The 16,077-nt window shown below is 53.6% G+C and overlaps 1 protein-coding gene across 3 annotated transcripts in view; it reads left to right on the top strand.

The window, feature by feature from the left end:
• MRAS (muscle RAS oncogene homolog) overlaps positions 1 to 16,077 on the top strand; it is a 56,817-nt gene that overhangs the window by 8,976 nt on the left and 31,764 nt on the right. For all 3 annotated transcript variants that reach the window (XM_087430504.1, XM_087430503.1, XM_087430505.1), the window contains exon 2: positions 15,772 to 15,982. In XM_087430504.1, coding sequence (XP_087286630.1) covers positions 15,790 to 15,982 — 193 coding nt within the window. In that variant the 5' untranslated portion in view covers positions 15,772 to 15,789. The remainder of the gene's footprint in view (positions 1 to 15,771; positions 15,983 to 16,077) is intronic.

Raw genomic sequence — 16,077 nt, 5'->3', positions numbered from 1 at the left:
CTCCAAGTTTCCATTACTTATTTTTTATTTTTATTTTTTGTGAGGAAGATTAGCCCCGAGCTAACATCTGTTGCCAATCCTCCTCTTTTTGCTGAGGAAGATTGGCCCTGGGCTAACATCTGTGCCCATCTTCCTCTACTTTATATGTGGGATGCTGCCACAGCATGGTTTGATGAGTGGTGCGTAGGTCCACGCGCGGGATCCGAACCTGTGAACCCCGGGGCCGCTGAAGTGGAGCACGCGAACTTAACCACTACGCCACCAGGCCAGCCCCTCCACTACTTCTGATTGCAGAGCAATAATGACATCTGTCCTAGACAGGTTGTGGGCCTGTCCTTTAACACCCGAAAAGAGCCAGTACAGAGCTCGTCTAGGCCAGAGTTATACACCCCAGGCCTACAGCTTTACCTGCAGTAGAGCCAGTAGGGATGGGATTAGTACTGTCATTGGTCCTAGACAGATCAAATTCTCAAGTTAGGCCTTCTTTCCCAAGGACCAGAGCAAACCCAAGTGTTCTTTTTCCTTGCTGTTAGAACGTTGCAGAGTAGCTGTGAGGATTAGAGCTGATGTAGATCAACAGATATTCATGGAACACCTTCTTTGTGTCGGGTGTGTGCTGAGCACCAGATATACAGTGGGACATACAACAGGATAGGCCCTGCCCTCCAGGCACTGACAGTGCAGTGAGGAAGACCCATTACGGTTGTAAACAATTAAGCAATTGAGTACCAGCCTGAAAAGTGCTGTCAAGACAGACAGCGGGGTGCTTTGGAAGAGTCTAACAGCAATCTCACCTAGTCTGAGGTGTAGGGGGGCTGGTCAGGGAAGTATATGTAAAGTGCTTAGCACACGGTCAGGACTTAATAAGCAGGCATTGTGATTATCAACCTTGGCCACAGGACTGACTGATTCCACCTCTGGCTGGTTGCCGCTATCATCCACCAACAACAGTTTTGCAGAGAGAGGTTTATAATTTTTCCAAGGTCACACAGCTAGTAAGTGACACAAGCAGGATTCAACACTGGGCCTGTTGGACTCATTTCCTTGCTCCTAACATCTGCTCTGCCTCCCGCTTTACCTGCTGGGCATCATCCCCATCAGATGGGCTATGGGGTGGGACACAGCTCCGCAGGTTCCTCCTTTCTCGACACCCCCGAAACAAGCCAGCTCACATTGCAGGTTGTGATCATCAGAAGGCAAACGTGCCCCTTGTTGGAGCCTGGGATGGCCGAGCGGCAGGAGCAGTAACACTTCAGTCCGGCTGAGAGGCGGGGCCTCCCTGCAGAGCGGGCTGTGCCGAGAGCCTCTCAGGCTGAAGGAGAGGATGCAGAGGGAGCACCTGCCTCCCCCACTGCCCCTGCCGAGTGCTTTGGGGCAGCCAGAAACAGCCCCATGGCCCCGGGCAACATTCTGCCCAGTTTGGTGGAGGGGGTGTTGGCGAGAGTTCCCACAACACACTGATGATGACGATGATAAAACAGCAACACCTTCGTGCCAGGCACTGTTGTAAACACTTGCATATATTCACTCATTCTGTCCTTGGAACAACCCTGTGAGGTAGATACTGGTATTAACAGGTGAGGAAACTGAGGCACAAATGGGTCGAGCAGTGTGCCTGAGGTCTCACACCTAGCAGAGAGACAAATGCTTTGATTCGTGACTTTTTATAGAAGTGCTGTATGTAGAAAAAAGAGAGGTGGGAGGCTGGCCCCCCGGCCAACAGTGGCTTCTGGACGGGTCCTGCCCCTTGGGAATGAGCAGGTCTGCCAGCTCTGCCCGTGGCCCTCTCCGCCGGCCAGCTGTCCAGTCTGGCCAGGCCGGCTAGAAGAGCAGGAAAAATGCAGCAGCTCTTGAGAGCTGGGGGAGATGTGGAAAGCGGCCTCCCGCCTTTCCAGCTGAGTGGGCTTAAACTCCGGAGTTTAGAAGGGTCCCCGAGACGTCATCCCACCCCTGCTCCAGCCCTGGTTCCACCCTCCAGAGCCAGCGGCCTGACCCACCCCCCCCCTGCTTCCCAGGCCTTTGCAGAGGAAAATCCCTCACCTCCCGGCTGCTCATCGCCATGCCTGCCGCGTTTTCAGGAAGTTTCCCTCGTATTTTGTTCCAGCCCATCTCTCTGCAGCCTGGTTACTCTTTTAAAATGGAGATTGGATCGCCTCTCCCCACCTCCTGGAAGAGCCTAGACCCTGTTTCTTCTCATTTTTGGTCAAACATAAAAAATTTCACATTTTTCATTAATGGTGTTTAACATTTTGACTATAAATAATGGAAACAAATCAGAGCAATGGTCATTTTTGAATGTGCCTTTCTGCCCTCCACCTCCCTGGGATGGGACACACTCCTGGGGTGGGCTGTGTGCCCTCCCCATAAAGACTGGAGAGTCTCCAGGCTGAGTGATGCTGGCTGCTGTTCCTCCTCGGTGTCACTGCCACTCCCTTTGATCTCGCACCTCCAAAAGCCAGGCCGGGCTGAGGCAGTGAAAGAGTTGTCTGCCTTGGAGTGGCCACACCACTCGATGCCAGGGTGGCAGCAGGTGCCTTTGTGGGTTGAGACCACCAAGGGGGCGATTTTTTTAGCTTCTATAAAGTGTAAAACTTTTTCATTGGTAGCCAACATTAAAATGTCAGTTTCACATAAAAATTCAGATTTCTGGCCACTCTTTAAAAATGTGGACTGTCTGGCAAGCCTGTTGCAGAGATGCTCATGTTGCAGCAGTCAGCTGGTGGAGGGTAACGGTGGTCTCCTATTTACCACAGGCCCCACTGCTCCCTATTGCCTGTACCTGCCCCCTTCTCTTGTTTATTGACCTGGCCTCTGCCAACACCTGAGTTTGGGGTGTCCATTTGTTCCCCGAGCCCCTCTTTCTGCTACTGCAGGGGGAAGCAGTTGAGATGGTGGCTCAGCCAGGACTTGGAGGGCTGGGGTTTAGCCATTGTGAGCCCTGGCAAGAAGCAGCCATCTCATAGGCAGGGGGCTGCTGACTCAGAGGGATGCCTGCCCCTGTCTTCTAGGCCTTCCCTTTGCTGTCTGTCTCCACCCCTGCCCTTCTCCTGGGCCGTTTGCCTCCTGGGCTGGTATGAGGCCATGGATTCCATGGGACGGGCAGCTCTGGGCTGGGACAGCCCTGAGGGACAACCGTGAGGTTGTGCTCTGCTCTGTGCTCTGTGCTCTCCCACACACCCCGACTCGGGAGAAAGACAGCCTGAGAAGATTGCCTTGCTGCTGGCAGGAGGATCTGGGGGCGGGTGTGGCATCCCTAGCCCCGGAGGCAGTGGTGGTCAGGGGGCTGGGTGCTGGGAGCTGCGTGGGCTCGGTGTTGGGGAATGTGGGTGGCAGGGAAGGAGCCCCTTGTTGTCACTTGCTCCTCCTGCTGGGCTGGTGCCCATGTGTGTCCAGTGGGACTCCCCACATGGTATCTCCCTTATGAGAGCCACCACCCCTCTCCTCTGGGACCCATGTGGCCCACGGGCATAGCACCCACACCACCTTTGCCCTACCCTCCACCCAAGCCAGAATCCCGGCCGGCTCCCAGGGTCAACCCTACATTTTGGAAATGCAGACAGCAGACACGAGGAGCGTCTCTGTGCAGAAAGCCAGGGCGCTAGGGGGACCCTGAGATGAAGATGAGGTCCAGCCCTCAGCCCTCTGCCCCACCCAGCAGGGGGAATGTGATGGCAAAGCAACTCCCAGCTCCTAGATTTGAAGGATAAAGAGGCAGAATGGCCATGTGGCCGAGCTCGGAGCTTTGTGGTCAGACTCGCAGACGGAGATGTGTGGCCTTGGACAAGCCACAGAACCTCTGTGACCTCAGGGTTCCTCATCACTGACAGGGGCTAAACAATGTCTTCTTGGTGAGGTGGTCCTGAGGAGTCAATGGAATAATGGCTGCAAAGCACTCCGGCTGCCACCTGCCACCCGGCCGGTGCTCTAGACACGAGCAAGGTGGCTGAGTGGAAGGAGGCCTGGGGAGGTAGGAGGCCCGGGGAGGAAGGGGTCACTTCGGGACGCCATTCCTTATGGAGGGGACTGTTTTCACAGGCAGAGGAAAGGTGAAAAGGCAGTGCGGGCAGAGAACATTCGTTGGCAGACTCCGTGGTGCCCTGCCAGGGGCTGGAGCTGTGAGGACTCAGGGGCCCTCACTGTCCTCAAGGGCACTGTGCTAAAGCAGCAGGGGCAGAGGCTGCAGGAGGGGCCAGGGTGCTGGGGGCAGCTCCAGGAGGGCCTGGATGCCGTGGTCAGCAGGGAGAGCTTCAGGCGCCCCTGGGCAGTTTTTCCGGGGGAGCGGTGTGCTCAGGGGTTGGTTGAGGGGAGATAACACTGGAGTGGTAGAGGGCAATGCCAGTGGTGGGGGCCAGGCAGAGGGCAGAGCTGAGCCACCGAGGGGTATGTGCCACAAGCGGCCGAGTTGGTAGGCCTTGGCCTCAGATTTGAGGTAAAGGGATGTTTGAGCTGCTGGGAGAAGAAGAGGGAGAGAGTGCCAGGGCAGAAAAGTGGGAAAAGGGGTCTAGAGGGATGGGGTGGGGGACTGGGGAGTGCTGGGGTGGGGTGGGGGTTGGGCAGTGGTGGTGGGGGTTGGGGAGTGAGTCCAGTTTGTGAAGGTTGAGCCTGAGCAGCCCGAGGAGGAGCTCTGAGGAGGTGAGGGGCTCACAGGAGCCCCTCCCCCAGGTGTGGGCTGAGGGGGCAGCTGAATCAAAAGGGGGAAGGGGGTAGGACAGCGGCCTGCCAGGCTTCGGGAAGTCTCAGGGCCCTCACTTTGGGGAACCTCAGAGTGTCAGGAAGCCAGCCCTCACCGGGGTGGGGGTGACCACCAGCGTGACTTTCCCAGGGGGCATGCAGACTCCTGTCTAAGGCTGAGAAGTCCTCCTTGGCTGGGGTGAGACTGTCCCAGCACTAGGAAAATATTAATAGGCCCCCAGAACTGAGAATAAGAATTTAAAATGAAGCCATTTCCTCCTCTCTGCCCGTAGCTGCCACTCAAGGAAGCTGTGACCCCTCACCCCTGGACTGAGTTCACTCCCACTCTCCCTGTGGCGGGGGGGCCATGGAGACCCGGCCGGCAGGGGTGGGGGCCTCTGAGGCCATGAGGGCCAAATGGCCAGGTGGCCCACGGGGCACGTTATTCTGAAGGGTTGTGTGGCCCCTGAGACACTGGGGCCCTCGTTAACCCCTCCGTTCTGAGGGCCCCTCAGACCCACCAGGCCCCTGGACCAGCTGGGTGGTGAGTGGGGCAGGGTTTTAGTTTTCAGTTGCCGGGTCTGGATGCCAAATCCCAGCTTTGTCCTTTACCAAGCTGTGCCCTTGGGCAAATGCCTTAACGTCTCTGACTCTGTCTCCCCCCCTGGTAAAGTGGGGAGACTAAATGCCACCCCACGTGGTCCTGCCTTCAGGCCTTTGTGGCCGTGCCAGCCCTGCCTGCGTGACCTTCCTGCTCCCACCTGACCCCGTAGTCCTTTCCCACCTGCCTCCCTGTCCTCTGAGCTGCTGGAGCACTTAGCGCAAGTTATCCCCTCCCCGCTGGGCTTTTCTGGCTGGTTAACCTCACTGCCGTCACCACAAAGAGTTGTGGGCCCGTCGGATTGGGCAGCCGTCCAGCGAGCCCGCATGGCGCTCTGTGGGCCTCCAGGGCGTGCGGGGCCCTGTGCTCTCCCCTGCCTCCCCTGCCGCCGGGCTCTTGTTCTTTTATCATTGAATGCTGTTAAGCAGCCACTGCATGCCGCCGGGCTCTTGTTCTTTTATCACTGAATGCTGTTAAGCAGCCACTGCATGCCAGGCTCTGTGCTTAGTGCTAGGGATGCAAAGACGAAGATCCCTGGTTGTCAGGGAGCCGACAGTAGCCTCCGCCCCACGCCCCTTACCACCCCCACCCCACCCCCAGGGCACGTTAAACCTCTGCACTCCAGCCACATCACAGTGCCTCCAGCACCTGGTGCCTCCTTGCGCACCTCCATGCTTTACACCTCCGCAGCCTCTGGTCCTCACCTAGGATACGCTTGTCTCCATTGTTCACCTTGGCTGATACCTGCTTGGCCACCAAGACTCCATTTTGGCATTGCCTCTACCAAGAAACCTTCTGCAGTGCCCCCAGGCTGGGTGAGATGCCCCGCAGTCCTCCTGCGCTCCCACTTGGCCCTGTGTACTGTAACCCTCTGTCTGCCCCTCACACGCACACACACTGAGCCCCAAGGCCAGGGGCTGGGGCTCCTTTGTCTCAGTATCCCCAGCTCCCAGGACCAGGCACACCGTAGCTTCTGGGAGAATTTACTGGATGTGCAAGTGTCCTGGAGTCTGAGCATATGTGTATATTGGGGGAAGGGTAGCCAACACTGGTGGCTTGTCCAGTTTACTCCTTCTGGATCATTCTCCGCTTGGTTCAGGTAAAACTGGGCCCTTTCTCATGTTACATGTCCTGTTAGGTTTTTCTTTCCAAGGATATATCCACCAAACCAGTAGGTACCCAGAGAGGGGCTAGGTTTTATGATGGAGAGCACTTCTGGATTGAAGACCAGAGGGGAACTTCCCTGGTGAATTAGTGGCTAGGATTCATAAAGACCAGAGGGGAGACTCTGTAACGCTGAGTTCCCAGCAGTTTGGGGTCTTCCACAGTCATTCAGTGAACAAGCATCTCCCGAATATTTGGGGAAATGTCTTTGAGAAGCTTAAACCTCATCCATCGTTGGGTCAGCAAGCATTGGGGGGCTTGCTGTCCTACAGCATTGCTCTAGGGATGACAGCGGCAGGCAGGAGGACGCTGCCCTCCAGGGGCAGAATGGGGTCTGAGACCAGCACACAGATGGGCGTGAGAGCACAGTGAGGCGGGTTGGCAAGAGGCTGAATTCTGTTGGGTTGTCACCTGTGGAACCAGCCAATTTGCAGGACATGAGCTCAGGAAGGACTCTGACAAGGCAGGAGGGCTTCCTGCAGGAGGAGGGATGTGGGATGGACTGCAAAGGATGCCAATGATGGTAACAACTTGATGTTGGTTGAACACTTACTATGGGCCAGACACTGGGCCAAGCAAATAAATGTAGCCTGTCACGACCACCATGAGGCAAATGCTGCCACTGTCCCCACTTTTACAGAAGAAGAATCAAGGGACGGAAGCTAAGTAACTTGCCTAAGCTCGCAGGCTGGGAGTCCATCGCTTGGGCTCTTTGATGAGGGGTTCCAGATAGGGGCCAGCCTCAAGATAGGCAGGAAGCACCGGTGTATAGGACCACAAGGAGACAGGCTGGGGCTGGGGTGGGGACCAGCACAGTGGAGAGGGTCCCACACAGAGGTGCTGGAAAATGAAGGTCTCAAAGCTACGTGGTGTTCCCATGAGGCTGGGCAGCTGCCTGATCCCCCAGCTTCCTCCTTGACCCTCAGGGCAAGAGCATCTGGCAGTACCAGACCTGTGTCCTGCTTGGCAGACTGTCCCAGTCGGGGGCATGGGGGCGTGTCTGTTCCCAGTGACCAGTATTTGCCCTGGGTGCCTCTGGGACGCTGACCTGCTCAGCTGCTCCTGATCTGGCCTTGGAGGGCTCCCGGACTCTGACACCACCTCCCTGGCTCACTGCTGACCGCGTCCCAGCTCTCCTGGATCGGCTGCCTCTGGCCTGGCCTGACTCTGCACCCACCCACCACTCTGCCAGCCACGAGAGGAGCCTGGTGTGACGGGCTGGCCACGGGCTCTGGAGCCACACCACGTGGTTTCAGAATCTGGCACTGCTGCTCTCTAGCTGGATGACCTTAGAAAAGTTATTTTACTTCTTTGCATCTCAGTTTCTTCAACTGTAAAATGAGGATAATCAAAGTCGTACCTCATAGGGTTGTTGTGAGAATTAAATGAGTTAATTTGGTAAAAAAAAATCTTCCCACGGCATCAGCTGCATCACTTACGTTAATTAAATGCTGCTGTTGTTTTTAACGTGATCGCCACTGTAATAATTGCAGCAGGTGGTTTCTGCGCGCCCGCTCCGGGACACACAGTGCTAGGTGGTGGATGGCTGAGCTCCAGGCCCTATCAGGAGGCACTCGCACTCTAGCAGGTCAGACCCAAGTGTTAACAGTTGTGATAGAAGAAAGCACGTGGAACTTGGGGGTCGTGAGCAAGGCCAAGGGCATTGCGTCCCTCACCTGGCTTACTGCAAGCATTGGCCTTTTCCTGGCTCTCTGGACTCCTGTCTGATCATTTCTGCCCTGCTGCCAGCGGTCTAGGTGTGATCCTGGCAGAGGAGTTTGGATTTGATGGGGTAGAAAAGCAGGGAGTGATGTATTAACGGAAGACTTGGGTAATCAAGTTCTCCAGAGCTAACCAGGCAGGCTCCCCCTGAGGGTCCTGAGCCCCTGCCATGGGATGGGATGGCCAGTAGGTGGGATGTTTTGGAGGGGACTGGAAGAGTAGTGGGTTACATCTGGGATGACAAACAAATTTCCTCTCTGGACCAGTCACCTGGTTCTGACTCCCAAGGGTGCTGCATTGAAAAGGCAGGGAAGAGGACGATGATTATACGTCTGGTATGGCTCTGGGAATGGGAGGAGCAGCATGCATGCCACGTACTCACCATCAAGACCTGGTGATGTTTAAGGTCCTTTACAGCATAAAATAACACACACTGTTGGCTGGGTGGTTAAGTCTTAATAATGGAGTGAGCTGGAGGCACTGGTTTCTTCCTGGAGGGGGCGAGTGGTGCAGCGACAGTGCTGGGCTTGGATTAGCAAAGATGTGAGACGGAGGACTGGAGCAATGTCTTGGGGAGGGGAGAGTGAAGCCTTGAGGAACACCAAGTGGCTGAGACCCCTGGTGGCGCTGCACGCCATTTATGCACAGCCTGCAAATCAGCAGCCCTGGGGAAGCTGCCCATTTCTGGGAATTGTGCAGAAGGGAAGGGCAGCTCCTGGAATGCAGAGCCATTTCCTCCACAGGGGTTGGGTCACTCCCCCCAGTGTATCCTCATCCCCCTGAGCTGGGCACACCCAGACATCACAGAGATGAGATTAGCTTCCCAGGGCTGATTCAGCTCAATGTGAGTGAAAGTCCATTCACTCTCCCAAGAGCTCTATTAATAGTGAATGTGTACCCCTCTTCCGGCCTTATGTACCAGACAACTTGTAGTTCAACTGATGGGGTTAGAGGGAATTTTTTAAATAATTAGTATAAAAATAGAGAAGCAAGAAGCAGTGAAAACTAAACCTTGAATAAAGTGGGCAGCATATTTGGGAGAGGCTCTGGGTTGGCCACCGCCTGAGCTCCAAGAATCTGTGGTCCTATAATCAGGGCCAGGGAAGCAGCCACAAGGATGAAGAGTGCCCTGTGAGTTAGTGAATTACAATGACAGTCAAAGAAAAGCCCTGTGATGCTGCAAAAGTAATTACCAAAAGAACTCAAGGCAGTGTGGTCTGGTGGTTCCAAGCACAACCTTGAGTGTCGACTGATCCACTGCAGATGTGCGCTAAAGGGTGGGGTTGTTACTGCTGTGTAGCCTCTCCTGGGTGCCATTTGTTCTGGCCAGGACCACATGACACTGCTTTGGAAGTGGTGCTGGCTGAGGGAATGGAGCGCGTGGAAAGGCCAGGGAGCCCGTGGACGCCTTGACAATGTCTGTAGCCAAAGCCATTTCTTTTACATATGCCCACTTAGACAAATGAGCAGTGTTTAGGGCTCTTCTTTTGGGAAACAAGCTCTGTAGAAGCCCTAGAGACTGGGGAGAAGGGGCAGATTTGGTGAGGGAGACCAGGGGCCCATATCACTGCCAGTATTCCCTTGCTGGTTGGCCTTCCAGTTTCCTTTCACTGAGGCCTTATGCCTTCTTGAGCGTCCTGTTCTCCTCAGGGCAAACTGAGGCTCCTGGAACTTAAGAAACTTGCTCCAGGTCACACAGGGTGTCCATATCAGAGACATGAGTGCACCTGGAGCTGCCTGGCTGCAGTTGAAGGCTATTACTGACTCCCCCAGACTGCCACCCTGAGAACCAAGGGGGGAGTCTTTGCACAAGATTGTTCCCAGGAGGTCTCGGACCCCCCCAAGCACACTTTGAAAATTGCTGGATGAAAATGTGATTCTGGGGACATCTGTCCACCCAGTCCTCCCCCTCCTAGAGGCATGAGCCTACCCCTGTCAGAAGGAGGAGCATCAGCCTCTGCTTCTTGGCCCAAGGGAGGGCTGGGTGGGTGGAAGGCTGTATTGGGCAGTATCAAGTAGTCAGTCAATGAGCAGACCTGAGCCTCCCATGCATTGGGCCCTGCCTGGCCCTGTGAGAGGCAAGGGAGTGAGGAGATGTGGCTCTTGTCCTCATGGAGCTTCCAAGCTGCCTGGGGAGGCGAATCTGCCATTCAGGAAACAACTTCAAACCTCAAATGCAAGATAGTGCTAACGGGCTGGCCCCGTGGCTTAGCGGTTAAGTGCGCGCGCTCCGCTGTTGGCGGCCCGGGTTCGGATCCCGGACGCGCACCGACGCACCGCTTCCCTGGCCATGCTGAGGCCGCGTCCCACGTACAGCAACTAGAAGAATGTGCACCTATGACATACAACTATCTACTGGGGCTTTGGGGGAGAAAAAAAATAAATAAGATTAAAAAAAAAAAAAAGATAGTGCTAACTATGGGGGAAGAACAGGAGCAAAAGACAGCAGCCAGGAAAGCTTATTTCTCGGCTTACAGATGCCTAAAGTTTTCGTTTACACATTCTTAAAATTGTCAAGGCAGCAATATTCCTTTTAGGAAGAGGTTTCCAGTACGAGCAAGGGTTTGGGTTGCCTGTGGACTGGGAGGGGCTCTGGGAGTGGTGGTTGCCATGGGAACCAGCCTCCACCACCTCCGCCTTCGCCGCCCAGTGGCTCCGGTTCCAAAAGTTGGTTTCTGAGTGGAGGGGGCTGTTGGGAACCTCAGAGCCATTTCCCATGGAAACAGTGCTCTAAGTGGTGGGTGACGTCCCCCCAGGCCTGTTTAATCTTACCGCACTGGAGCTGAGGTGGCAGCGGGGCTTCGCGTGGGGGAGGGGAGGAGGCTGGGAGAGTGTGTCTGTCTGTCTGTCATGGGAACAAAGTAAACAAGGAGAGGGAACAAACATTCGACCACCTTCTCTAAACTGGGCACTTTTCATAGATTTTAATTTCATGCTTAGGGCCGGCCCGGGGCTTGGCGGTTGGGTGCGCGAGCTCTGCTGCTGGTGCCCGGGTTCGGATCCCAGGCGTGCACCAATGCGCTGCTTGTCCGGCCATGCTGAGGCCGCGTCCCACATACAGCAACTAGAAGGATGTGCAGCTATGACACACAACTATCTACTGGGGCTTTGGGGGGAAAAATAAATAAATAAAATCTTAAAAAAAAAAAAATTTCATGCTTCGAGCAATCCTGCAAAGCATGGTTCTCTAACCAGCCCCATGTTACGAATTAGAAACTGAGGCTGTGAACGGTCACTTGCCCAGGGTCACTCAGTTGGTCAGTAGGAGAGTATCTGGCCCAGAAAATTGGCGGAGAAACTTTAAAGGGCACTTATGTCCACCTTATCCCACCCTCCCACCTCAAAGGGGCCGTCCATGACTCCCAAATGGTGAAGAACCAATATTCTAGAATCATCTCTAAGGTTCCTTCTAAATGAATAGGCTAGAGAGAGGAGGGATGTTGTGAATGTAAGCAGTTTGCTCTTTAACCACCAACCAACTTTTTATCCTGTGGTGACTTTGAAAAAAAAATCTTTCTCTATAGCACGGTGGGACCAGCCTATTTTGTAGGAGTGTGGTGCCCGCCCCTTGGCATTTTGACTGCCCTCCCCATTTACAAAGACATCATTTAGTCAGGGGTTATTCTGGGGGAGGTTGAGGACTGGAAAAACATGCCCATCAGAAGATCCGGCCGAGAGCCTTTATGAATTGGGGGGTTTTCTGGCCTTATTCTCCGGCCTTTGCAATATCTTTTTTCCCTGGGCTCACACTTGCTTCCACAAGGGTCTTTTATCTCTGTGATTGGCCTGACTTGGTGGAGGGAGGGAGAACTGCCATACTCTGCCAGGGAGAGTTGCCCTTAGCCCTTGGCATGCGGAGGGCCAGCACTGTGGCTGATAGCTTGTCCGACGGTTGTTCAGAAATGCTAGTATTGAGCCTCCGGTTCCTTCAGGTGTGTCTGCTCCTGGCTGATGCTGCACCAGGCTTTGGTGATGCAGAGAGGGACAAGATGCAGTCCCTGCCCTTTTGTGCACAGGAAGTGTAGAAGATTTCAAGCGTGATGGTGGCTTCTGCACCAGCAGCTGCAGGGCACAGGGTAGAAAGTGATGCTTCCCATAGGACGCGATTCCTGGGCCAGGGCCTGACCTGTAAAGAGGTGCATGCTCTCCCAGGGGCCCCGGGGGTGTGCAGAGGACTCAGTGTGACCACAGGGCACACCGGGAGAACACAGAGCTGGTAGGGCGAGAGAGTAGAGTGTGAGAGGCTGCAGCACGGTTACCGCTGGAGAGGTCAGCAATGGCAGCCAGTGAGAGCCCTGAATGCGCGGTGAAGGAGCCCGGACTTGACCCATCAGCTATGGGCAGCACTAAAGGGTTTTTTACCACAAGGGACACAGTCTAATTTTTGTGTCAACATAGGGTTAGAAGTTTTGCATTCTAACCCCGTTCCATTGAGTCTGAGTTGGGAGGGAACCGCGAGCTGGCTCCCTGTGGGCTCTTGGGGGCTCAACCCCTGAGTGCAGGGCACTGTGAACAGAAGGGACCCTCATCTGACCGTTTCCCGCCAGCTGCCTTGCTTCGCAAGTTTTAGCAAGTCCCCAGGTGATTCTGCTGTGGGTGGTCTGAGCATTGACTCAAAGGTTCAGTCCATCCTCTATCATATTTCTTATCTTGTTTTATTTTGAGAAGAAAATCAAGAGAAAGAATTTTCCTTCCCAGTACCTTCCCACACACTTAGTATTTTTTATTCATGTCGCTGCCAGCAGAGAATGGAAGGGAACGTCAAAAACAGCCTCTTTCACAGGCAAACACGTTCACCCTGGCGCAGTGTCACCATCCACCACAGGCCAGGACAGCGGGTAAGATGCAGTGAGGAGCTGACACCACGCTCCCCTGACCTGAGAGGCAAAGGAGAGAGGGAGCTGCCCCTGACCCTCCTCTCCCCATTTCTGTTTCCCTCCAACTCCCCTCTGGCCCCTTTGGACCACCATGTCTGTCACGTGGGGGGCTCAGTTCACTGCAGCCTCAGCTTATCCTCATCTTTGTAGGGAGATGGGGAACCAGATGCTGGGGCTGCAGCTGGTGCCTGGTCCTTCTATCCTGCACCAAAGAAGCGTAAATCCCCACCTAAACGAGAGGAACATTTTCATATTGTTAAGCTTTTCCAATATACAAATATAATACATGCTTGTGAAAAATTGAGGGGCCGGCCCAGTGGCGCAGCGGTTTAGTGCACGTGCTCCGCTTTGGTGGCCCGGGGTTCGCAGGTTCGGATCCTGGGCGCACACCGATGCACCACATGTCAAGCCATGCTGTGGTGGCGTCCCATATAAAGTAGAGGAAGATGGGCACGGATGTTAGCCCAGGGCCAGTCTTCCTCAGCGAAAAAGAGGAGGATTGGCATCGGATGTTAGCTCAGGGCTGATCTTCCTCACACACACACAAAAAAAATTGAAAAATTGAGAAAGTCCCCCAGAATCTGCCTCAGAGACAGCTCCATGCCAATGATCTCTGTACCTAGAACCACATCTAGGCATGTAGATTCATAGATGGGTGACTTCATGAAAGTGCAGTCGCATGTACTTGCTGTTTGGCAGCCTGTTTAGGTTTTTTCATACATAATATAAACTTTCTCTAGGTTAGTGAATATCATCCTTTTTAATGGCTGCATAGTATTGCATTGTATGGATAAGCTTTTTCTTTAACTCTCCCCCCCAACATTTAAATTATTTCCATTTTTTCCCCTGTTCTGGACATCTTTGTACACTTGTCTGGTTATCTCCTCAGAGTAAATTCTCACATGTGGTATAGCTTCGAGAGGGGATATGTCCATTTTAAATTTTTATAGATTTATGTGTCTTCTCAGTCCAGTTGGGACAGATTTACACTCTCACCCGCGGTGTATACGAGCGCCTGCTCCCCCACACTGCAGGGAAGTCCTAAATGTCAACATCAGGCTTCAGTAACTGCGAGAGATTGTGCAATGACTCTCGCCTGTAGCCCCATGCAAATCAGTGTGGCCACATCACCCGCATTTGTGTGTAACACCCTTTCTGTTGAAATCTAGAATTGAGGACTCTTTTAGAGCTAAAAATAACTGTAAAAATCCAGCCCTTTTAATCTGATGGGTAAGGAAACTATGGTTCAGAGAGGTCAGTGGCCTTCCCAAGCAGCAGCGATATACACAGGACCCCCAGTCTGTTGTCCTCCCAGGCATGCTGCCTCCAACCCTTCTATGAGTCCTTAAGTCCCCCTCACTCACACACTGTGCCTTTCTCCCTCCAGACTTGCACAGAGCTTCTTTCTTTTCTCGTTCCCTGAGGTGGGATCAAGCTTCTGCTCCCTCGGCTCAGGGTCAGTGTTCATACTACCAGGAACGCCCTACCAAGAGGTGGTATTGCTTCTGCCTGCCAGGGTCCGCCGTTAGCAGCTTAGATCCCTGGCAACAACCCTCAAATTGTTCTTTAGGTGACTCTCACCCCACCTCCCCACTGGTGTTTAACATTTGGTGCTGTCAACCTCCTCCTTCTGGAAACCATGGGCTTCCACCATTATGACAGATCCTGGTTTCCCTCCAGTTTTTCTGAGTGCTCCTTCCATGCTCCCTGCCTCACCTCCTTGTCACTTTGTGACGCTATTTCCAAAGGTCACTCTTCCCTTCTCTTCTATCACCTCTTCACAATCAGTCCTTATCTGTTAAGGCCCAATTCTTTAGAATCCTGGTCCCGCATTTCCAGCTCCCTCCTGGTCACCTTAGCTCAAGGTTTCTCAACCTTGACACTATTGACCTTTTAGGATGGCTAATTCTTTGTTGTGGGGGACTGTCCTGTGCATTACAGGATATTTAGCAGCATCCCTGGCCTTCAATGACTAGATGTCAGTAGCACCCACTTGGTTTTGACAACCAAAAATATCTCCAGAAGTTGCACATATCCCTGGGGGCCAAAATTGCCCCTGGTTGAGAAACATTGCCTTAGCTGGACTCAACATCATCAAACAAAACTTAGCCCTGCTCCTCCCCTCCTCCCCAACTAAAACAGGGGTTGACCAGATGCCGAGAGATTCTAGCATGACTTTGAGCATAATAAAGGGCAAGAAGACCGTAGGAAAGGAGCCAGGATCACAGAATTCTGCGAGTTGGAAGGGGCCTCAGATTCCCTGAGCTCAGGTGTGGCCCTCTTTCCCTTTAAGCTCAGCCAGCCCCAAATCCTTCTCAGCATAGCAGTCCAATGACAGAGTTGATGTGAAAGGCAAGCCTCTGTGCCATCCCTGCTCAGACTAAGGCCCTCATGTTGACCTGTACAGGAATAGGGTGGAGTTGAGTGGTGGGAAAGCTTCTTGCACATGGCTTTTGGCTGTACTTGTTAGAAACCATGTGGCATCTGGTAGTACTCTGTCCCCAAGACCAACCCTGACACATAGTTGGTATTCAACAAATGAATAAATCATTTTAACAGTGATTGTCTCTGGGTGGTGGGACCAGGGATGACACTTATTTTCTTTTGCATTTCTTCATTTTCAAAATGTTCTATAATTTGGAGTATTTATGACTCTGTAAGAAGGGAGGAAAACCCATGAATATTTTCCTCTAAGTCAAAGCCCCCTGCCTCATTCCACGTGTCTTGCCTCCCCAGGTCTGACCTACCAGAAACATGGCAACCAGTGCTGTCCCCAGCGACAACCTCCCCACATACAAGCTGGTGGTGGTGGGAGATGGGGGCGTGGGCAAGAGTGCCCTCACCATCCAGTTTTTCCAGAAGATCTTTGTGCCTGACTACGACCCCACCATCGAAGACTCCTACCTGAAACACACAGAGATTGACAATCAATGGGCCATCTTGGACGGTGAGACCTGGATGGCAGCCCTGCATGGGGTTGGGGCCTTAGATTCGGAGGGTCAGGGAAAGGTGACAGGCTTCAGCGGGGTGTGATGGTTTCCT

The sequence above is a fragment of the Ceratotherium simum genome, chromosome 5 (assembly GCF_057802395.1).
Source record: "Ceratotherium simum simum isolate JZ-2026a chromosome 5, ASM5780239v1, whole genome shotgun sequence".
Taxonomy (NCBI): Eukaryota; Metazoa; Chordata; class Mammalia; order Perissodactyla; family Rhinocerotidae; genus Ceratotherium; species Ceratotherium simum.
Note: the sequence above shows the minus strand (reverse complement) of the source record. Positions and strands in the feature narration are given on the sequence as shown.